The sequence below is a fragment of the Dichotomopilus funicola genome (genome assembly GCF_033296635.1).
Source record: "Dichotomopilus funicola strain CBS 141.50 unplaced genomic scaffold C8A04scaffold_71, whole genome shotgun sequence".
Classification (NCBI taxonomy): domain Eukaryota; kingdom Fungi; phylum Ascomycota; class Sordariomycetes; order Sordariales; family Chaetomiaceae; genus Dichotomopilus; species Dichotomopilus funicola.
In genome coordinates, this window is record NW_026944092.1 from 134,314 (window position 1) to 156,295 (window position 21,982).

The following is a 21,982-nucleotide window of genomic DNA, read 5'->3' on the forward strand; positions in this document are numbered from 1 at the left end:
ACCAGCCCGACCTAGATCGCTTGGGAACAGCGTGGGAAAGCTCCCGTTGGAATACTGGCATTGAATTACGTTATGTCATCTCACCACCATTACAGCTACACTCCTACCGTTCCAGCTTCCTGAGCCGCAGCCAACGCCCTTCCGACCCTCTCCCTCAACCACTCCACGTCCTCCAACCCAACACTAATCCTCACCAGATCCTCCACCACCCCATACTCCGCCGCCCACGCCAGCTCCCTATAATGTGCCAACAACGTATACGCGCAGCACAACGTGAAATTCGTCCCCAAACTCGGCCCCTTCGCCACATCCAACGCATCATAAAATGCCACAGCCTGCTCCGCCCGCGCAAACTTGACTGACAACAAAAACCCATAACCCCCTCCTTCCACCCGATACCGATCATACCCCTCCTGCGTCTCACTCCCCAACGGGTAAAACACCTCCCTGACCACCTGACTCGCCCTCAACATTCCCACCACTACCTCCGCATTCCCACTCGCCTTCCCCATCCTCTCCTTAAAATCCCGGCTATTCCTCTCCATCACCAGCACGTCCTCCCCAAACCATGCCCGGTCCGTCTCTTCCCTCTCGCGGCTTAGTGCTGAGCGCAAAGCGCTGTACACCCTCCCCCGCGGATTAAGCACCACACTTCCCCCCATGACATCACACGCCCCACTAAACATCTTGGTCAAGCTCGTACACACCACGTCACACTCCGGTAACAACCCCAGCGAGACATACGTTCCTATCGTGTCATCAACCACCAAGACAAAGTTGTGTTCTCGGGAGAGTTGGAACAAGGTGTGCAGGTCGGGGGTTTGGAGGAGGGGGTTCCCGGGGACTTCGGTGAAGAGCGCGTCGGGGTGGAAGGTTGGGTCTGTGATGAGGCGGTGGGCGAGGTCGGTGAGGGCGGAGGGGGTCGAGGGGAGGAGGGTGAGTGTGAAGGGGTGGGGGTGGGTGTGGAGGAGGGTCTTGAAGGTGTCGACGTAGGGGAAGCTGGGAGGAAAATGGGTTAGTGGTTGTGGTGATTAAGATAGGATTGGGGAGGCTTACCCGAAGACTACGGCGTGGTATGGTTTGGAAGGGTCTGCGGGACGGAGGGACTTGAGGGCGTGGGCGGTTTCGGTGATGGCGGTCATGCCGGTGGGGAAGAGGAAGATGTCGGATGGGGAGACGTGGAGGTCTTGGGAGGGGAGTGAGTAGCCCTCGGCAATGCGGTTTTTGATGGCTTCGCGCGCTGTGTTCACAGTAGCGGCCGTTGCGAATGCGTTGGTGGCTGAACTCGTGGATTTACCGGTTAGAAACGGGGCATGTTCCAGCCAGTACGACGCGCGCCGACTGGAAATACCGAAACCGGTGTGCTGCCAGAACGCCTTTGCGGGTTGAGCGAGGTCTTGGGGATATGCGACCAGCAGGATGTCTTCCTTGCCTAGAGCAGGGGACTCTTCTCGTTCCTCAGGGTAGCCTCGATCCTGCAACGGTGTGATCTGACCATTCCAAGTGACAACATAGCCCTCGATTTCCCCCGGGCCCAGTTCCCGGCCAATAGTTTCCCACTTTGGCAGGGCATCCAGGCACATGCGAGCGTGGCGGGCAGAATCCAGTAGCATCGCCATTTTCCCGGGTTGAGTGCCGTCTTCCGGACCGTTCTCGGCTTTCCTTCGCAACTCAAGTAGGCGTGCCGCTAGCTGGTGGGCGATCCGAGGCATGAAGAATCGAGGATACCCCGTGTTCATGGCGTCTAGAACCCGTTGCTCGCGCGATGCCCAACCGACCGTGTCGGCCCATTTCGGGAGGTGAACGCTCACGCCCTAGAATTACACATTAGCTTCAATTAGTTCCTCGTGGGACTTATCTTTTGTTCAATGGAACTATGACTTACATGCGGATTTCCTGGCGGCAACGAAGTACCCAGCGTCAAGTTCTCGGGATTTCCAATCGTCGCCATAGCTTCCGTCAATCGTAGCGAAGTTCAAGGTGGATTATGTTGGTGGTTTGGAGGCGGGCATGGCTAGCTTAAGTATCCCGTGCTGTTTTGTCTCGGGTATCATCACCGCTCAAAAAGGCAACCGCAAGTCCGAGACACAGCAGCTGAAACCCTCGGCTTGGTTTCCATTGCAGGCGTGGGCGGGTCACCGCTTTCAGCGGCCCCACGAGGGCATACGTGGCACAAGATTGGCCGGTAATGGTTGTTGCACTTTAAAGATTCCTATTTGCTTTTTTTTTTTTGCCAGCTCATTGCTATGCTGAAGGCTGCAGTGTGGATGATTGGCTTTGACTGGTATGACATCACCCGAGTCCAGATGGGGTGTTGTCTTCGTTTTGCGGGATGTTCCGCGGCCCTTGTCCATGGCATCAAAGATCGCAGATATCGGCAAGAGCGATCTGGCATTTGAGTCAACGGTTTTTTGTTGTGCATGATTTGCCAATGAATTGTTGAACTCAATCTTTATTAAGTGGGTTGTTGTTTGGATTGCATTCGAGACCCTTACCTACCTAGATTTAGAGCACAAATCTGGCTACCTAGTAAGGCGAGCGCTTCTGTACAGGTAATTACCTCGAGCAAGCTGAAATCCAAGTCCTGTTGCGTGCTACAATGTTCACTACCGGAAGAGAGTGCACTCTTTAATATAAAAAGCCCCCCAAGAAACAGCAAAATGCCAGAATGGCCCCGGAGAAAGTACCTTAATGTTCCTAGTGTCCCCAGCGGCACTCTTCTTCGTACCTGGGCACCAATGTACCTCTGGCCGGGCCGTAGTTCTGTCGAATCACAACTAGTGCCCACAGAGAGCTCGATGTACCACGTCTGTCTGGTTCTGTGACTTCTATTCAAGGCATGCCATCGTCTGAGGGCAATATAAGACTCCCCAAGTGCCAGAAGCTGACTGTGTTAGTGACGTACCCAAAACGAGATGTCTCGCGTTTGGTGAGCTTCCCGTCGTCGTTTGTAACCGTGTCCACGGTCGACGTCTCAACGCCACACCCGAACGAAACTATTGTCGTCAACCTTCCCAAGTCTTCACACCACCACTTCCTCATCCATATCATGTTTCGTAACCCCCGCGTCGATTACAAAGCGACAGCCACAACACATATCGATGCCTTACCCAGCCCTCACGCCCCGGTCAGCCGGCGAGGGCTTTGAACCCTCGCGGGGCTCACAACCGATCACGATACGATCTCAATTCTAGTTGGCACCTTCCCACGGCCGAAGGTATTTAAAGAGATTTCCCAAATTCCCCCAAACCTGCGAATCTTTCTTCTCCCACCACACGAGTTTGCTGTTTTCCTGGCTCCCTTTTCCTTGTTTTCCCCCAGTTTCAAGAGTTCCTTTGGCATCCTCTATTCCTGTTTCTATAAGGAGGGAAAGGAAATGAAAACAGTGTATCCGACGGCGAGGGCGATGTTTGCTTTGCGTGCCGATTCGACTCCAGAGCCTGGCCAACGCCGGGCGCGGGGTGGAAACCGTCAAGCTGGTCGCTCCTCGCGCGACGGCCCGGTGATCAAGAAGGAAGATGACGACGACGGCGTTGACGCCGATGACGAAGCAACGGTTGATGGCAACGCCACTGTTAATGATGACGAGACCATCGACGAGAATGCCACCGAGGTCGAAGACGAAAGCGACGACGAAGAAGAGTATGAGACTCCGGGAACTCCAACGCGCGGCCCAGTAAGTATCTTCCTTTCTTTTCCGGTATTGAAGAGACTCAATCGGAGCTGCGCCTTCGCCATTTCCCTCAATGCCCTCTCCCATCCGACCCTCCACCATCAGAATCTCTTGAGGCTGGGCCATCCCCATCCTGGCCTCATCACCACTGAGCGCCGAGATGAGCGGCGCTCGGTCCCCCCAATGGGCACTTCGAACCTCTCATCCACGCTTACCCCCCATTCGAATCGAACCACACCTCTAACGCTCTCCAGCGCGGCCCATCAAACACCGCGGGCAACCCAGTGACCCCGACTCAGGGGTCTCCTTCTCCCGAGCCGGAGTCGCCGGTCTTGAAACCCGCCTTGCCGGTCCGACGACGGCTGTTTCCGCCTAGCGCCAACCGGGGCAATTCCGGTCCGCCGCTGCCACCTGGCCGCCGGTCCGTCAGCGAAGGACTCAACAACCCCTTTTCGCTTCATGGTGTAAGTCTTTCTCCGTTGCGGGCGATGTGGGGTTTTTTTTTTTTTGTTCTCCCGGGACCTTGAGGGAAAATATGAGAGTGTGAAACTGTGAAGGGGAAGTGGCCGACGCCAGGTGGTCTTAAGCAGTTATGGTCAATGTGCGCTTGGCATCGAGCGTTCACCCTTGGCAATTTATGGCTTCCCTTGCGGGCGTGCCATTACTCTTCACAACTTCGCAATGATGGACACATTACCACTAGAACTTCAGCTAACACACTTCTCTCGCAGTCACCTGTATCCCAGGGGTCTTGGTGGCGCCAACGCCAGTAAGTGGTTTCTTTTGTTTACTTCCCCCTTTCCCCTTTGTGTTTACACTAGGTCAAACAACTACAACACCAAGTTCACTCTCACCACACAACCATATGCTAACTAACACCCCTGCAGCACACAAGGGCTTGGCAACCTCGCCGCGATTCAAGAACATCCGGAGCGGGAGACCGGAAGCTTTGTCCGGTACCCCAACCCGGTGCTAAAGAGTCCTCTGCTGCACAACAGCAAAACCGCCAAGCTAAAAGGCGGCGATAAAGAGAGCCCCGCTGCCATCCCCAAGGCTGACGAAGCTGACAAGACTCCAGCTGGCTATATAAGGGCGCCCCAGAAACCTGAGGGCAAGCACATGGAGTTCCTCCGGCTCAACAAGGACATTCTTGCCGGAAAAACCTCCGGCCCTCTCCAGATCCCAGGGAAGAAGGAACCCGTCCTCCCCGCTACAACAGCCCCGCCAACCAAGCCTAGTCTGGCTGACCCATCCCACGGCTACAACCCGCGAGCCACCTTTGACAAGCAGGCCAAGGGTGGACTGAGGCAGCCACACGGGCATCTCGCAACATCGACTTCGGCGCCGGTGTACCAGCCTTACCAGCCCAATCTTGCTTTCGGCCACTCCACCAACCACAACCCCGTTACCGGCCCAAGCACCTTTGGATTTCCGCTTTTCAGCGACACTTCTTCGTTCCCATCTGCCAACCCAGCTCGCATTTCTTACTCCACCACCGACAACATGGCTTCGCTCCCGGGTTCAAACACGTACCCGAGCAGTGAGCAGTCCGTTTCCGACTGGTCACCCGAAGCAAAACGGCAAGAGCAGGAGCAGAAACTACCGCAGCACCAACAACAGCCACTCGTTTCTGACCCTGCTCCCACTGCGTCCTCTTTCCCGCAGGGCCCGATTTCTGATTCGATGATCGACCCCTCTTTGTTTTCCGAAGCCACGCACCAGCCCCAGAAGTCAGGGCAACAAGGACAGCCACAGCAACAAGCGGATCCGCAGCAGCAGCAGTCTGTTTTCCACGCCCCTTCTGGCTTGCCAGGTTCGGCAAATTTGAACGTGGGTGCTGGTTTCAACATTTCGAATCTTGTCCACAACCACAATTTTCTTCCCGTCATCCCCAACATCGCCAACTCCGGGGCCTCCGGGATTAACGACGACGTCGCACGCCAGGCTCTTGAGAACGCGCAGTCGGTTGAGTATCAGCTTCTCGGTCTCAAGGTAAGTTGATTCATCCTGATTTATGACACCCGAAAATAAAAATGAGATGTTTTCATCGACTGAAAGCTGACCGCGGAAAATTAAACACAAAACAGATTATGTCAGTTGCCCAAGGCAACAGCTCTGGTTTTGCCGAGAGCTCTGCCACGCATACCAGCATGGACAACGCAAGCAGGCGCCCTCAGATTGGCGACCAGAACAATAACCACATGAACTACGAGTCCGACCAGATGGAGGAACTTGACAGCGAGCCCGAGTATCCGGCCATGTCCTCCCTCAGTCAGAACATCAACCCATCGATCCAGAATGCTGAAGGTGCCGAGAACAATCACAATATTAACAACACCGGCATGACCCTGATCGAGAACGATGATGCTGACGAGGAGCAAGCCAACAATGCCGACCCCGAAAGCGACTCGGGCTCCGACTCCGACTCGGACCCCATCCCGCACATGCCCGACGTCGCAACCGCAGAGATGCACAACCCGCTTTTCAACGCGGCAGCCGACTACTGGCTCGACACCCCGGAGCACTGGGCCCGCGGCGCCAACGGCCTCGGCCTCGGCCCCAACCACGCCCTCCCCAGGCCGACCCAAATCAACCCCTTCAGCGTCACAGCCCCGCCTCTGCCCAGGTTCGAGACCGACCCGTACATGCCTTTTGCGCCGTGGCGTGTCAGGCAGTTGCCCCCCTTCCACGACGAGCCGACCAACCGCGTGTTGACCATCCGTGCGCGGTATCTCGCTCCGCTGGGCCAGCTGTACCCGGATGCCGAGTTTATTGTCTCCCGCCACCCAGCCTCGAAGAACTTTACCGCTCGCATCAAGGGCCGGGTTTTGACGGATAGTATGGCAGTTCATTTCCCTGGTCTGGTCCGCGCTAGTCCCCACGTTGGCGGTTACGCTTCCATTTTGGGAGCTGACAACGATGACGAGGACAACGAGGAAAACGACCAGCTGTACCTCGTCGCTCTGGCCCAGCGCGACTGGCCGATCGGTGGCGTGGCCTACCTCCCGCACGAGCGCCGCGCCAAAGAGTTCATCGAGATTGTCGAGCAGACGTTTGATGTCCTGCCCCATGGTCAGGAGGTGTTTTACTTCCTGCCCCATCGCACCGTTCTTGCCGGCGGAGATGACGACTCCGACGAGGATGGCCGCAACAGCAAGACCAAGTCTTCAACCATCACCACCTCCATCGGCCGTAGCCGCAGCAGCCGTCGCAACAAGCGCGCCAAGAAAAACAACACCAACAAAAAGAACACCAAGGCCCACATCCCCGACAACACCAACCTAGCCAAAGGCATCTGGGTCTGCCGCGCCTACGAAGGACGCCAAGGTCCCCAGCATCCGCAGATTATCACCGACTGGCTGCAGATTCAGGGCGGGGTGGTGGAGCAGGATGCTCCTGGCCGTAAGATGCTGGTGCATATGGGTGAGGCCGAGCTGGAGCAGGCGACTTGGTCCCATGGGAAGAGGAGGGTTTTGGCTCCTGTTGTGCCGGTTGCTGCTGCTCCGGCTGCGGCTGCTGGAAGGGGTAAGGGGAAGTGGAAGGGGAAGGGGAAGGCTAAGAGGGGTTAAGCCTGAGATGGGGGAGAGTTTATTGGGATGGGAAGTTTGAGGACGGGGTTTGCTTTGCTTCATTCGGTCTTCGTTAGGGATGGGATGGTTAAGGGTTTTTCTTCATTGCGAAGAACATTGTGGTCAGGGTGGGGAGTTTCCTGGCCGTTTTGAGGACTGAGTTTGCTTTATTTGACGCAGGAGGATTCAGGGTTTCCCTTCATTACGAAGGGCATTGATTCGCGTTGTTTTTTTTTTTCTTTTCTTTCTTTGCGGCTTGGTCACTCTGGGACTTGAAGAGTCCCCTTTACGCTGGCTTCCTTTCTTGATTTCAAGTTTGGTTCGACGCGTTGGTTGCTGCTAGTACTGGACTGGATCACCTGGTTTGGGAACGCAAACGCAACATATCTCTGGGAAGAGATCTGACTTTGGCTTTTTGCCGGACGACCTGAACAGGTTGTCGTTGGATGCCTTCGTTGGGATTGGACCGAGCCGGGCCGCACTGAGGCCCCATGGCAGGGCTGCGATACGAGCACAGGTCACTGATTTGCTGGGGGGATTACCCCAGCAGAGATCTGAGTTCGTTTTTTTTTTCTTTTTCTGATGGTACCATGTAAGATAACCACCACAAATGGCGCATATCGCCTCGCAATACAATCGAAACGAGCTGCTTTCTTTCAATCTTTGTGAGATCTTGCGGGGAATGTGGGGTTCTTCTTTGAACCACGAAAACCATTAGAAATTTTCAGAGTCGTGGCTTCCGTCCCGGGATTTCGGGTTTTCTCTTGGTTCTTTCCAGTTTCACACAAATTCCTACCGAACAAATTCAACACCCAATAATTTGCCCGTAATTAACGCAATCGTTGAAAAACACAGAACCCAAACCTAAACTTCCAGATTCATGCTCACAGCATAGATGTTTTCCAATCACTAAATTATTGCGTTGTCCCTAATTCTAACGGTCGCAGTTGTAGTTGCATTGCAGTCATACTAAACCCAAATTCGACCTCCCACCGCTGCACACCAGCACACAAGCAACCAATAATTCCCAATCCGTCTCGGCCCATCCCGCCCATTCCCGTTTCCCACAACTTTATTGACGACGCTGAGTAACTTCCCCGCCTTGAGCGGCAACCTGTAGGGCTGAGTGAGATGCGCTGAGTAACGTGGCGCCCAAATGCTACCCCGGCTCAAAGCCAAGTCCAGGCACCCTTTTTTCTCAACACCAACCACACATCGTGAACTGTGTTTTCTGGAGATTCTTCGGGTCGATGCATATTGTTTTGGGGGGGAATCGCTAGATGGAGGCACCGGGTCAGCACGGCAGCGAGATGACGGTTAGGCCGTCGTGCTGCAGTAGCACACAGCCACGCCGTTAAGCGATGCGCAGCTGCGACTGGGACGGTTTACGGTGAGGGCATCGTGAGCGGCTGCAGGGAGGGAAGAGAGTTGGCATATAAGGACTCTCAAGAGTCCGACTGACGCCATTCATCACAACATTGACAACTCACCACCAACCAGCTCTTACCATCTTACAGGTCCATCCTTCTAACACAACCACCATGAAGCTGTTCGCCGCTCTCACCACCCTCCTGGCGTTGGCCATCGCCTCGCCCGTCGAGGTCGCCATCAAGAAGGACGACGCCCTCGAAAAGCGCGACACTGAGATCGTCTACCTCGTCAACTGCCGCCATCTGACCTCGTGCTGCGGCCCCGAGACGCACTCCTCGCACATTGCCGTAGGCACCTACCCGCTACCAAGCCCAGCACTAAAGACACGGGTATTGACAGACCATCACAGTACTACGCCGCCAGCGGCCAATCCCACAACGGCGAGACCCCCGCCAACGACAACGTCTGCACCGTCGACAGCAGCAACTACGCCTGGTGGGAGCAGGACGGAAAGAAGTGCACCTTCCCGACTGGCGTCACTTTTACTTCGCACATCGACTCGGATGCTCAGAGCCGCCCGCTCTACTCCTGGTCTGGGTACGTTTCTACGGGGAGTCTTGATCTTGGATAAATTAGTGTGCTAACAGGGGAATACAGCTGGGGCTCCAACGGCTTCAAGAACTGGGACTGCTACCGGGATGATGGCCACAAGCTGTATGAGTACAGTGGCCCTGAGTGGGCGACGGTGTGCAGCTCGGTGTACTACTGCAAGCCGCAGTAAGCGTGGGATGGGGAGTCCGGGCGTCCGGGCCTTGCTTAAGCCATGCGGTGGTGTAATTACAGTGTAGATGGAGTAAATAAGTTGTAGTGTGCATATATATTTCACCAGATTCTTCATTGCAATCGACATAATCGTTCGGCTTCCATCTCTCCTCCACACTCGCTGAATCGCCCCCTTTAATTCGATATCAGCACCGTCCACCATCTAGCAATATTAACTAACAGCACGCACTCACTCACACTGCCAAACACGAAGTGGTAGGTATCCCCATCTATGCGACTCAATACACCTTGACTGATGTAGGAGCAAAGAGATTATTGGATTTTGCGTTCAGTATTCGTACATCCGGTGATATTAATAACTACTATATTGAGATAGCCGCTTATTGAGGGAAAAAAAAAAAAAAAGAAATACCGTGGTGAAAGGTCAAGACAGTAAATTACGAGGCAGAGCACTGGAATTAGGGTGTTTAACTTTGTCAGCTAATAACTTCCGGCAGTTTCGAATGAAATCATACTTGGTTGGTATGGTTTGGATAACATGATGTTACTTCCATTTTCGCGTGTTTTTGTTGAAGAGAGAAGGGTCCGAGACATCATGAGATTGGAGACAACGCCATCCATCCATAACACTGAAAGCATGGGCCAAACCATTGGTCAGCAGGAGAATGAGTAAATTGTAGGTCAGGTTGAAGGGGTTCGGTATAATTTAGATATTTGACTCGTGAAATTATGCTTGAATAATTGGTGTTTAAAGAAAACAACAAAATATTCAACTCAAGGGAGCACTTTGTAAAATGGAAAAAAGAGGCCTCTTGTAAAGTCCCGATCCCCGGTGTTCCCATTCCAATGAATCTTGTCTCTTGCACGTGGTTTCCAGCTCGAAACCTCTTGAGAGGAAGAGGTTCTTTGAAGCAATTACATCATCGACCCTCTCCCCGGCCCCTCGGCCCCGCAATCGGCCCAGGTCTTGGCAGTCCCACAGCTACAGAGCCGAACCCCGGAATAGAAATCGGACCCTTGAAGAGTCGAGTCGGAGCGCATTCTTCAATTCCAACAACCCGTCGTCTCTTTTCGTCCTGCGTTTTAGTCCGGCACCCTCGCCCGCCATGTCGTCCGCCGCGACCAAAGACGACAAGACGCACCCAGCCGTCAAAGGCCCAAGTGCCCTGCGGTCTATCCTTGCCGGTTCGACGGCTGGTGCTGTGGAGATTGGTATGTCTTTTTTTGGGTACCTAGTCATAGTGGGGGAAGGGAGAGACGGGAGGAGGAAGCAATGCTAACCACGGCACGCGACAGCGATTACCTACCCGGCTGAGTGTACGTTTTTGCTCTAGAATCCCCGAAGGCTTGTCTAGCGATATCGGCCAGAGCAATTGTGTTAATAAGAAGGTCTCGCAGTCGCGAAAACACGCACACAACTCAACCGCCGACTGGCCGCGGGGCAGAAGCTGCCGTGGCCACCATTCGGCGCGCAGTGGTATGCTGGGTGTACTACTCTGATTATAGGGAACTCGGCCAAGGCCGGTATCCGTATGCTCTCCCCCCGGGGATTTGGGTGATCGGGAACAAAGACAGAGGCTAATTGGGAGTCGCAGGATTCGTGGCGTTTGATCAGTACAAGCGGTTGCTCGCCGACGAAGATGGCAAGATGTCGGGGCCGCGGACGGTTTTGGCGGGGTTTGGTGCGGGCGTGACGGAGTCTTTGCTGGCTGTTACGCCGACTGAGAGTATCAAGACGACGCTGTACGTTTCCCTCTCCCATCTGTGCTGTTCTTCCGTCCTGTTGCTAAGTGATTATGCTACGCTAGGATCGACGACCGCAAATCCGCCAACCCCCGCCTGCGCGGATTCCTCCACGCGGTCCCCATCATCGCCCGCGAGCGGGGCATCCGCGGTTTCTTCCAAGGGTTCGTGCCCACCACCGCCCGCCAAGCCGCCAACAGCGCGACCCGTTTCGGTTCCTACACAGCCCTCAAACAGCTAGCGGAAGGATACACCGCACCCGGCGAAAAACTCGGCGCGGCAGCGACGTTTGGCATGGGCGGCATCGCGGGGCTGATTACTGTCTATGTGACGCAGCCGCTGGACACGATCAAGACGCGGATGCAGAGTATTGAGGCGCGGCAGGCGTATGGGAACTCGTTCCGGTGTGCGGCGATTATTTTTAAGCAGGAGGGGGTGTTGACTTTTTGGAGTGGGGCGTTGCCGAGGTTGGCGAGGTTGATTATGAGTGGGGGGATTGTGTTTACGATGTATGAGAAGAGTATGGAGATGTTTGATCGGTTGGATCCGGAGCGGAAGTATTTGTAGGTGGGTGGGGGGAATGGGAGGTGGGAAGGTTGTGGTGGGCGTTTGGCGTGGCTTTGAGGTTTGTGGGCGAGTATATACCCCCTGATGGGCATGGTAGACAAAATGAGGTGTGTATGTGTATTATTGTACATGGATATGTTCAGCCAGGAACCCCAAATCCTGTTCAAGATACTTTTCTTCCCAAACGCCTAACACCAACGTATGCCGCAATCCTTGTATATGGTAGACCTTCGCTCTTGAAGGACACTCTCCTAGGTAAACCGGAGCATACCCCCAAACTTCTTCCCCATCCTCTGCAGGAACGTCCGATTCGGTGCCTCCTCCAATTCCTTAACCAAATCCTGGTAGTAATCCGGGTTACTCTTCGGTTTCATGATGCTGTCGGGAGCACGATACTGTCCACACTATCAGCTTGCGCATGTCACTCCCGGGTACCTCGCAAGGAATGCCCACCATGGTCTTGTACCGATCCTCCAGCAGCGAGTACAGCGCATTGATCTGCTTCAAGTCGGCTTGCTCTTGGGTCGTCGCGCCTGTCGCGGGCGGCGCAAAGCCCGTGGGCCTATCGACACGCTTGGCGAGGGCGTCTTGGAGCTGGCAGTCGGGACGGAGGGGGTCTTTTGGCCAGCGCCGGAGCGCGGCGTGCGCGTGGTTGGCTATTACCTAAAGGAGGTCAGATTTCGCCGGGATAGTCTTATGTTTTCAGGATATAAAAAAAAGGTCACGTACTCCCCTTAGCTTACCCGACATGGTCGACTTGTGCAGAGTTCTGTCGCATATCTTGGAACATCAAAACCTCCACCAAATTCTCCGAGGCCAACTTCTTTGGTGGGGCATCATTCGCATACCACTGCACAAACACAAATGGACCGTGCGTCAATATGCGCCTGATTCCAGAAGATCAAAGATGCGCTAACCCGTATCCGGAAATATGCGGGTCGGACCCTTTGTCTGAGGCCGCCACCCCTTGGCAAACGTAATGCACCAATCTCGGTCAGGCGCCCAGCACCCGCTCACCCGCTGAAGCAACGGCCGTCCGGCGGGCGGTGCATTAGCTGTGACGCCTGAATCTAACGGCTGCTGTTGGGGTTTCCCGTTCCATCCTGTCCCGTTTCTAATCATCGATTCATCAACCACAAACGGTTCTTCGACGACCTTCTAGAGCCGCGCGCTCTTTTTTTTCCTTTTGCCGTTTTCTTCGAGCCTTGTCCGCCTGCGACAGACGATTTCCTATTTGTTCTTCTTTTCTCGACCTATTCGCTTCGATTGTTTCCAGGCCACTTGACCTCGCAACTGACCACGGAACCCCATTTCGATTGATTGAGGGGGGCCGCGCAAACGCCCCTTTCCCCTCGACCACACCACGCCCTTCACCATGTCGGGCCGGTACGAGCGGGTACGATTGTTCCTGGCTCCTCCTAACTATCAGAGCCCCTTCAATCAACATAAACAACATAAGCTAACATAATATGCTGTTCAGGTCAACGCCCACGACGACTCCGACTCCGAAACACCCACCCCCCCCGTGCCAAGACCGACCTACCCGATCCCCAACTCGCCACCACCATCCTTCCGCTCGCGGGCCTCCTCGCGCGACCGCTCCAACCGACCCGTGAATCCTGATTTAGTCGATGCGTTTGATGCCGCCGGCGACGATAGCGATGAGGATGAGGACGGGAGCGATGATCGTCAGAGGCTGGTGAGGGGGAACTCGACGCCTTCGTTTCGGAGTGAGGGTACCGCGGGGCGCACGGGCGCGGTAACGCAGAATGGGTCGCAGCAACAAGCTGCTACCACGGTAGGACAACCGACGGCGGTGGTGGCGCCGACTTCGTCGAGGGTTTATGGGGGTGGGATTCAGTCGGATGGGGTGTTTTCGAACTTGTCTGCGAAGCCGGAGACGGGGGAGGGCGAGAAGGATGAGATGCCTCCGGTATGTTCATCAGCCCCTTTCTTTCCTTGGCGTGAAATTCCTCGAGTAACGGTAGTGCTAACAATTACAGACCTACGAACAAGCCGCAGCGGACCAAGCCCCCCCCTACTGGGAAACTACGATCCTCGCTCCCGGCCTCGGCGGCCCCGACGAGGTCTTTATCGACGGCCTGCCCGTGGGCACTTTCTTCGGTTTCGCCTGGAACGCCATGATCTCCATGGCGATCGGCTTCGTCAGCTTCCTGCTGACCTACCTCCTCCACTCAACCCACGCGGCCAAGAACGGCTCGCTGGCCGGCTTGGGAGTCACGATGATCCAATACGGGTTCTCGATGAAGACCTACTCGTCCGGGGCCGGCGCAGGCAGCGGGATGCACGCGCACGGGGACGGCGAGGGGTATGCGGACCCGTCGGACCCGAACTCGCATGACTTTGACCCGGACGATGCGAATGGGGATGGTGGGAGTGGTGATATCTCGGGTGGGGATTGGGCGGCGTATGCGTTGATGATTGTGGGGTGGTTTATTCTGATCAGGGCGGTGGCGAATTATATCAAGGTGCGGCGGCATGAGCAGCTGGTGTTACAGAGCCCGGATCGCGGGTTGGGGGTCCCGATTATTGCTACGGGGGAGAGCCCGGAGCGGGTGGTGTAACCCTCTCGTTTACTTGTCTTTTTCCTCTTAGTCTTTTTTGATCTCTCCTCTTAGCTCTCTTTTCGACTTTCCGTCTTCTTCAGCTAGCTCGCACTGCACTGTAGCAAGAAACGGATTCCGGGCGCGAACTGGTTTGCGACGGCGTTTGTAGGAATATTCATACTGGATGGAAGGAAGCAAGGAAGGGAAGGGATTGGGTTCATCATCATATCATGGTTTGGTCTTGTTCCTCATACGCGCATCGCGCAGCAGTCTCATAATCTCATTGGGTGGTTTTCTCGTAAAGTATCACCTGTACACAGTTCTAGCATATTTACTTGTCGTCTCAAGGTTGTTCGTTTCAGGGTTGTATGCAGGGCTCTGTTTTGTCAGCTGTGAACGTGACTGCGTGCGGGGCAACCTGCATTGCAGCGAGTCTTGGGTGCGAACGTTGGAGCTTGGGCACGTCATTACATCACTCGACGTCAATCCACCATCACCAGTATTTGTCCTTTAACATTTTATTTTGACTCAACCCCATTTTCACTACGGATTTTATTGACAATACCAACCGCATCACAGCTATCTCATCGCTCAACAATCCCACTTAAATAAACACACCGTGGCGATCAAACGACGACTCCTACCTCTGCTCTTGAGCTCTCTCCCAATCTCCCGAGCTTGTACTTGTCCCGTCCCTGCTGCTGTCAACACTTTCCAACCGGCAGAACCCCAAACCTGCTCTCCATTTCCGGCGTCCATCTCCCGCTCCTTCAACACCATGGCCTGGCGCAGCTCCGGCACATCCAACCGCGAGTTGATTGAGAATCTCTGGCGCAACAAACTAATCACCAGTCCGGAGGTTAAGGAAGCTTTTTTAAAGGTGCCCTTCCCACTTCTCACTTCATCCCTTTCCCAACCACCCCCCCCTTTGATCTGCTTTTCCAGTCTCCCAGTCAGACGAAGGTCATCCTAATTGTAAAAACAGGTCGACCGCGCCCACTACACCCCCACCTCCCCCTACACCGACTCCCCCCAACCCATCGGCCATCACGCCACCATCTCCGCACCACACATGCACGCTTCCGCGGTCGAATCCCTCCTCCCCTTCATCCTCCCCTCTCCATCCCATCCAGCCCCGCGCATCCTAGACATCGGTTCCGGATCGGGGTATCTCACGGCTGTGATGGCGGAGTTGGCGGGACCGAGGGGGGTGGTGGTCGGGGTGGAACATATTGATGCTTTGAGGGAGTTGGGGGAGAGGAATATGGGGAGGTCGGAGAAGGGGAGGGGGTGGTTGGCGAGTGGGAGGGTTAGGTTTAGGGTGGGTGATGGGAGGAGGGGGTGGGTTGAGCCTGCGGGTTTTACACCTACTGGTTCTGGGGGGGAGGGGACTGGGGAAGGGGGAGCAGGGGAAAGGGGAGTGGAAACGGGAGAAATTAGGAAGTGGGATGTGATACATGTCGGTGCGGCGGCGGTGGAGGTACACCCTGAAATGTTGGAGCAGTTGGCGGCGCCGGGGAGGATGTTTATACCGGTTGATGATGAGGGGGGATGGGGGCAGCATATTTGGACGGTGGAGAAGGATCGGGAGGGGAAGGTGGAGAGGAAGAAGTTGTTTGGGGTCAAGTATGTGCCTTTGACTGATGCGCCGAAGTAGGGTGAGTAGGGGGGGGGGTGTTTGTGTATTTTAGGGATGTTACAGTTTGGTGGAAATTACACATCGTGATTACCCGTGGCACCCGCGTGTGCAAGACCCAAATGCAAGCCAGGACCATTTGGGTACCCATGTGGGTTTGGGTTCATATGGGTTGGGTCCAGCGATACCCAGAAAATGGGTACGAGTTGGGTTGTATTATATTTGTTTGGGGCACGGAAGAATACTGATCACGACTATCATTGAAAGGTACTCGGTGTACAGAGTTTTACAGACATAAGAAGTGAAATATCTCTCGAGTTTTACACAGAGTAACCATCTGGGTCTTGCGTTAAGTACAGGACAACGGTTACCACTTCCGAAGGTAAGATACAGCAAATCCGGGCAGTGGGATGATGCTCTGTTAATTACACGTCTGTAATTACATGACCAGTCTGACGGCTTACCCAAAGCGGTGCTATTCCACCAATTATTTCTAAACTTCTCAACTTCATCGGGTGCATCGTGGTCCCCATGGCAGCTCCATCATCGCTGCACCCTCGGTCTCTGGCCCCGGCCCCGCCAGATCGGCGACAGCCTGAACTTTCCCCATCAATGCCGTATACTTGCCAAACATGCGCCCGGCGGAAGGTCAGATGCGACAAAACCACACCGACTTGTTCAGCTTGCCGCAAAAGCCAACTCGACTGCCTTTACCAAGCACCGCGTCCACGGACGGGGAAACGAAAACTGGACGAGGATATACTCGAGCGACTCGCTCGGTATGAAAATATCCTCATTCAACACGGCCTTCTTCCGGATTCCGAACGGGAAGCGTCCTCTAGTTCTATGGTTTCGACAGCCGTCCGGGAAAGTGAAACACCAGGTAGTGGCACTGAGCAGCCGGTTTCCCTCCTCTGGGATGCACCAGAGGGAGCAAAAGCCGGCAAGCTCAGGGCACACGGCAATGACAAATCCCAAACGACGTACGTAAACAGCAGTCTGTGGCAAAAGCTTGAAGAACACCATCTCCAAAGCCAATCCGACGACGACGACGACGACGATGTCAATGTCAACGACCAAACCCCGGCATCACCGTCAACCCAACCTCATACATTCCCCTCCGACCCATGGACGGAAGCATTCCTAGGACTAGCTCCACCCCCACCAGTTCCCCTCACGCAGCACTACCCCCCGCCCGACGAAGCCTTCTTCCTCTGGACAACCTACACCTCCAACGTCGACCCCCTCGTCAAGATCCTCCACACTCCGAGCATCCTCAGCCTCATCGAAAACACCACCCAGAACCCAACCACCATCTCCCGAAGCCCCGATAACGGACCCCTCCTCTTCGCCATCTACCATTTCGCCATCTTCTCCCTTCCCCCCTCCTCCTGCCTCCTCCACCTCCACCAACCCCGTCCCACCCTCCTCACCAAATACCACTCCCTCACCCTCCAGGCCCTCTCCAACACCTGGACCACCCTCCTCCAAGCCCCTTCCCTCCCCCTCCTCCAAGCCCTCATCCTCTTTCTCATCCCCTCCCGCACGCGTTTCCACCCTACAACCTACTGGCTCCTCACCGGCACCGCGGTCCGTCTCGCGCAGCGATTGGGAATCCACCGGGACGGTGCAGCTCTGGGTCTGCCACCGTTTGAAACGGAGATGAGGCGGAGATTGTTTTACACGCTGATGCCGCTGGATGCGAGGGCGAGTCAGTTTGCGGGGATGGGGGCGCCGGTTTGGCCGGGGGGATGGGATACGAGGCCGCCGAGGAATGTGAACGACATAGATATCTGGCCGGGGATGAAGGACGGGGAGGTTCCGGTGGAGAGGAAGGGGGTGACGGAGATGGTGTTTTGTTTGGCGAGGGTTTGTGTGGGGGGGTATTTTTTGCAGTCTGATGCTCATGGTCATGGTACTACCCCCCAGAACGGGACGACGACGGCGACAGCGGCGGAGAAGGGTACAAGGACAGGCCCGATGATGGGACAGTTCCGAGACGCGGCAGCCGCCAGCGAGATGGCTGACCGAGCCGAGGCAGAAGTGGAAGAGAAGTTCCTGCGGTACTGTGACGTGGTGAACCCGCTGCACTTTCTTACGGCGTGTATGGTGCGCGCGGGGATTGCGACGCTGAGGTTGAGGATTGTGCTGCCCCGTGCTACTGCACCAATTAACACGAACCTGGATGCAAACTCAGATGCGAACCCGGGTGCAGATACGGATGCAGACCCCGGTGCTGTGAAAGAGGCGTTTAGCCTGGCAATGAAGATCCTGAAAAGCGACGATACGCTGTGTTCACACCCGGGCCTACAAAAGTATTGGTGGCATACCGGCTCGTTTTTTGTCTGGGGTACGTGGGATGCGTTTATTTTTGTTTTGACGACGTTGCTCAAGAGGAGGGGGTTGGTTCGTGCGGAGGAGGTTAGGGAAGCATGGGACGGGGTGGAGGCTATGTATCGACATCATGAGGAGCTGGTTGGGTCGAAGCGGGCGTTGTATCGGGCGCTACGGCGGTTGACGGTGAAGGCGTGGGATGCGGGCGGGCTGGAGGAGGAGCCGGGGTTTGTGGGTGCGCTGAGGGCGTTGCGGTCTCTTGGGTCTTCTGGACGGGTTGATGAGAATGAGCAGAAGCAGCGTGAGGAGATCGTGAGTGGACAAGACGGGCAACCGGTTCCCGGTTCTGATTTTGGCCATGGGTCAGGTACCGGGAACGACCCGAGCCTGCCGAGTTTTGAGCCGGAAGAAAACTTGGAACCGGAAGAAACGGACTGGGACTTTTGGACCCAGCTGATTCAGGATCATGATATGGACATGGAACGGTAGCAGGGTGTTGAGTTAATTGTCTGTGGGACAGTGGACAGGGGGTGACTTATACTCGACTCCGGCCTCTCATTGGTCAGAATCTCGGGTTTCGTTCGGCCGAGCACGCCCGACAGGAATCACCACCTGCGGACCCGAACCTGGTGAGCTCAACTTTTAATTGCTAGCTCGGACCCAAACTAACATGCCTAGGCTAGGGTATAAAATCTAGTTTTCCCGACAGTTCTCGACAGTTTCTCGACAGCCGGGAAATATCTCTCTGCCACAACAACTCATCACCACAACGAATCACAACCATCTCGTCATCCCATCCTGGCCCTAACCCTGAGTCCTCATGGCCCAGCTCAGGGTCCTCATCGTGGGCGCCTCGATCGCCGGCCCGGCTGCGGCCTACTGGTTCGCCAAAGGCGGCGCAAGAGTGACCATCATCGAACGCTTCCCGCAACTCCGCACCAACGGCCAGAACGTGGACATCCGCACCATCGGCGTGACTGTCATGTGCAAGATGCCCGGCCTCGAAGAAGCCGTGCGAGCCAAAAGGTTGTCTCTATCCGGCATCAGCTTTGTCGACACCCACGACCGGCCCTTTGCCACTTTCCGTGCGACGGGCGACCCGGACCAACAATCGCTTGTGTCCGAGTATGAGATCCTGCGGGGTGATTTGTCGAGGATTCTGTACGACATGACTAGGACGCACGAGAATGTTCAGTATGTCTTTGGTGAACAGGTAGCTGCGTTCGACTACCACAGTGGGCCAGATGGCCCCGTGACAGTAACCTTCGCCAACAACACCCTCCCCCCGACGGAATTCGACCTCGTCGTGGCCGCGGACGGCGCAACCTCACGCACACGAGCACTAGCGTTGTCCTGTTCTGTCCGGGAACATGCTCGTCCCACAGGGCTCTGGGCCGCCTATTTTACGTTGACCAAAGACCTGATCAAAGAATCCGAGATGGGCCACGCTTACAACGCGCCTGGCGGTCTGTTCATCGCAGCCGGACAACACCCGTCCCAGCCGGGATGCAGCCAAGTCACCATCATCCGCAACACCGGTTCTGATGCTGGCAATCCCAATGATCCCGGTTCCCTAGCTGCCTTCCGCTCAGCAACGGCCACAGCTACAACCACAACCAAAACAACCCCCAAAACCGAAACCAACCACCCACAAGACGACAAAAACCTCACCCTAACCACCCAACCCGAAGACAACACCGCCCCACTCCGCGCCTTCATCGCCCACTCCATCGCCAACAAGGGCTGGTACACCAACACCATCGCCTCTGCCCTCCTCAACTCCTCTTCTCCCGGTCATGGACATGAAAGTTCCTCTTCTTCCGAACACGAGCACTCCTCTGAGCATGGACAAGGACAAGAACAACCCCAAATCCGCGACTTCTACACAACCGAAATCTCCCAAATCCACCTCCCTACTTTGTTTCATAACTACCGCATCGCCCTCCTCGGTGATGCAGGCTACGCCCCCGGCCCCACGGGCGCGGGTACCTCGCTTGCGTTGGCGGGGGCGTATTTCCTTGCTGGTGAGGTCTTCTCCCACCTCTCTAAGAGTGATAGAAATAATGGAAGTGAGAATCACGATTTAAGTGCTGCGTTAAAGCGGTATGATGAGGTAATGAAGCCGTTGGTGAAGGAACTGAGGCAGATACCCTTCGGGTTGCGGGGGATGATGGCGCCGAGGACGGGATGGGGGTTGAGGGTGAGGAATTGGGTTATGGGCTGGGTTTGTTGGGTGGGTGTTGTTGGGTGGGTGCAGGGGTGGATTGCGAGGGGGGCTTTTGGGAGGAGGGGGGAAGAGGGGGCTAGGGAGTATCAGTGGGATGGGCCTGTAGAGTAACGGTGGATGAGCGTAGGATGGGAATAGGGGGTTGAAGTGGAGGTGGTTGGTTGGTTGGTTGGTTAGTTGGTTATAATCACTTCTCCTGAGGCGTCACGATATGTAATTTTACCAAAGTGTAAATAACACACCCGTACATAAACACCCACCCTTCTCAGACTAGTTACTGTGGAAGTGGAAGTGGTTGGTTGGTTGGTGGTTAGTTGCAATCTCTTGTCTTGAAGCGGCATGATACTTTTCTTGCGCATGACGGTTACGCCGACGCTGTGATGTCTCCCTTCTTGCCGCTGGTGTACCGCTACGGGAAGCATTCCATAATGGCCACTCCCACCCAGTCCTCGGTGAACTACGGGGCGTCTTGGTGAAGAAAAAATCAGGTCATTGGTAACCTAGAATATATATCTTTCGCTGAGATTCTTAGCCTAATGACTTCTAAAGTTCGCCTTTCCCTACTTTAGGTCCCCCGTCCACGACCTCGTCAAGACCCGACCTTCAACCCAAAGAGAAGCCTGAGCCAATGCAAGTAGCCTCCTCGTCTGCTTGCATCATTGATTAGTTCAACGCCCTACAGCCCCTTCATTTCCTCGGATTCCACATACCCACCCGACCAAACCCCCGCGCCATCAAAGTCCCCATCGACGTGTACCCACTCGCTTTCGAGCCCTTCACCCTGCGCCGGCTGGCCGTCTTGCTCGCTTTCGAGATGCTGTCCTTCCAGCTTTTGGCACAGCGTACTGTTTACGTACGCCGTTTGGGTTTGGGATTGCTCATCGCGGCGTACTTCGGATCCCTCTGGCCCATCGCGGGGAAGGGAACCCGGCTGCGGGGGCGGGGTGTCTGGTGCTTGGCTGGTAGGTGGTGAGGTTAATTAGCTTGGGATCCATAGCACTGCCGTGTTACGTGGGCATCTTTTCATCATACCGAGGAAGCCACTTGGGCTTAGGCTTTGGGTTCCATTGCTGCCGTCGAGGGGCTTCCACGTAAAAGCAGTAGCTTTTGCGTTTGGTGCAGGGCGCACAACTCGGGGCGGTTCTGTCGCATTGGATCCTCCGTCGCGAGCATGATCAACACGCAGATGACATTGGTGAGGGCTCATTTTGTGGTTGATCTAACGGGGCTGGGGCGAGAGACATTTGATGGGACGATGCAGCTGCCATGGTGAACAGGGCGGTTTGATGAGGATGAGAAGTTTGAAGGGAATTAAGGATCTGGTTTGCTGTGGGAGGGTGTAAAAGACGCGTTTTGATGAAGATGGGAAGTTTGGAAAGAATTAACAACAGTGTTTGCTTGAGGAAAGCGCTACGGGACGTATTATCTACTTGTACTTATGTCATCAACAGACCCGTAACGGCGCCCACTAGATCCACGGGTCCGTGGCAGTTACGTAAGCACAACGATTAT

At 55.3% G+C, this 21,982-nt stretch overlaps 8 protein-coding genes across 8 annotated transcripts; 6 read left to right on the plus strand and 2 right to left on the minus strand.

Annotated features, from left to right (window-relative positions):
* Positions 1–95: 95 nt before the first annotated feature.
* Positions 96–1,951, minus strand: C8A04DRAFT_31740 (putative cystathionine gamma-synthase/beta-lyase; the record flags this gene model as incomplete). The annotated part of the gene is made up of 3 exons (XM_062781862.1): positions 96–999; positions 1,057–1,814; positions 1,886–1,951. 3 exons carry the CDS (start codon positions 1,949–1,951, stop codon positions 96–98), a joined length of 1,728 nt encoding a protein of 575 aa, XP_062634136.1.
* Positions 1,952–3,376: 1,425 nt separating this feature from the next.
* On the plus strand, positions 3,377–7,242 carry C8A04DRAFT_31741 (uncharacterized protein; the record flags this gene model as incomplete). The annotated part of the gene is made up of 5 exons (XM_062781863.1): positions 3,377–3,676; positions 3,928–4,137; positions 4,405–4,442; positions 4,561–5,665; positions 5,761–7,242. The coding sequence occupies 5 exons, from the start codon at positions 3,377–3,379 to the stop codon at positions 7,240–7,242; spliced, it is 3,135 nt and encodes a 1,044-aa protein (XP_062634137.1).
* Positions 7,243–8,783: 1,541 nt separating this feature from the next.
* Positions 8,784–9,394, plus strand: C8A04DRAFT_39673 (uncharacterized protein; the record flags this gene model as incomplete). The annotated part of the gene is made up of 3 exons (XM_062784675.1): positions 8,784–8,960; positions 9,023–9,210; positions 9,271–9,394. The coding sequence occupies 3 exons, from the start codon at positions 8,784–8,786 to the stop codon at positions 9,392–9,394; spliced, it is 489 nt and encodes a 162-aa protein (XP_062634138.1).
* Positions 9,395–10,502: 1,108 nt separating this feature from the next.
* C8A04DRAFT_31743 (mitochondrial carrier domain-containing protein) lies at positions 10,503–11,706 on the plus strand (the record flags this gene model as incomplete). Its single annotated transcript, XM_062781864.1, has 5 exons — positions 10,503–10,608; positions 10,693–10,713; positions 10,795–10,926; positions 10,992–11,139; positions 11,205–11,706. 5 exons carry the CDS (start codon positions 10,503–10,505, stop codon positions 11,704–11,706), a joined length of 909 nt encoding a protein of 302 aa, XP_062634139.1.
* Positions 11,707–11,957: 251 nt separating this feature from the next.
* C8A04DRAFT_39675 (uncharacterized protein) lies at positions 11,958–12,456 on the minus strand (the record flags this gene model as incomplete). The annotated part of the gene is made up of 3 exons (XM_062784676.1): positions 11,958–12,101; positions 12,160–12,369; positions 12,436–12,456. 3 exons carry the CDS (start codon positions 12,454–12,456, stop codon positions 11,958–11,960), a joined length of 375 nt encoding a protein of 124 aa, XP_062634140.1.
* Positions 12,457–13,081: 625 nt separating this feature from the next.
* Positions 13,082–15,930, plus strand: C8A04DRAFT_39676 (uncharacterized protein; the record flags this gene model as incomplete). The annotated part of the gene is made up of 6 exons (XM_062784677.1): positions 13,082–13,102; positions 13,187–13,639; positions 13,710–14,287; positions 14,853–15,132; positions 15,259–15,631; positions 15,707–15,930. 6 exons carry the CDS (start codon positions 13,082–13,084, stop codon positions 15,928–15,930), a joined length of 1,929 nt encoding a protein of 642 aa, XP_062634141.1.
* A 591-nt stretch (positions 15,931–16,521) lies between these two features.
* Positions 16,522–18,732, plus strand: C8A04DRAFT_14674 (putative C6 transcription factor; the record flags this gene model as incomplete). The annotated part of the gene is made up of 3 exons (XM_062778188.1): positions 16,522–17,824; positions 17,885–18,064; positions 18,107–18,732. The coding sequence occupies 3 exons, from the start codon at positions 16,522–16,524 to the stop codon at positions 18,730–18,732; spliced, it is 2,109 nt and encodes a 702-aa protein (XP_062634142.1).
* Positions 18,733–19,063: 331 nt separating this feature from the next.
* Positions 19,064–20,581, plus strand: C8A04DRAFT_31748 (oxidoreductase; the record flags this gene model as incomplete). Its single annotated transcript, XM_062781865.1, has 1 exon — positions 19,064–20,581. The coding sequence occupies one exon, from the start codon at positions 19,064–19,066 to the stop codon at positions 20,579–20,581; it is 1,518 nt and encodes a 505-aa protein (XP_062634143.1).
* Positions 20,582–21,982: the final 1,401 nt, after the last annotated feature.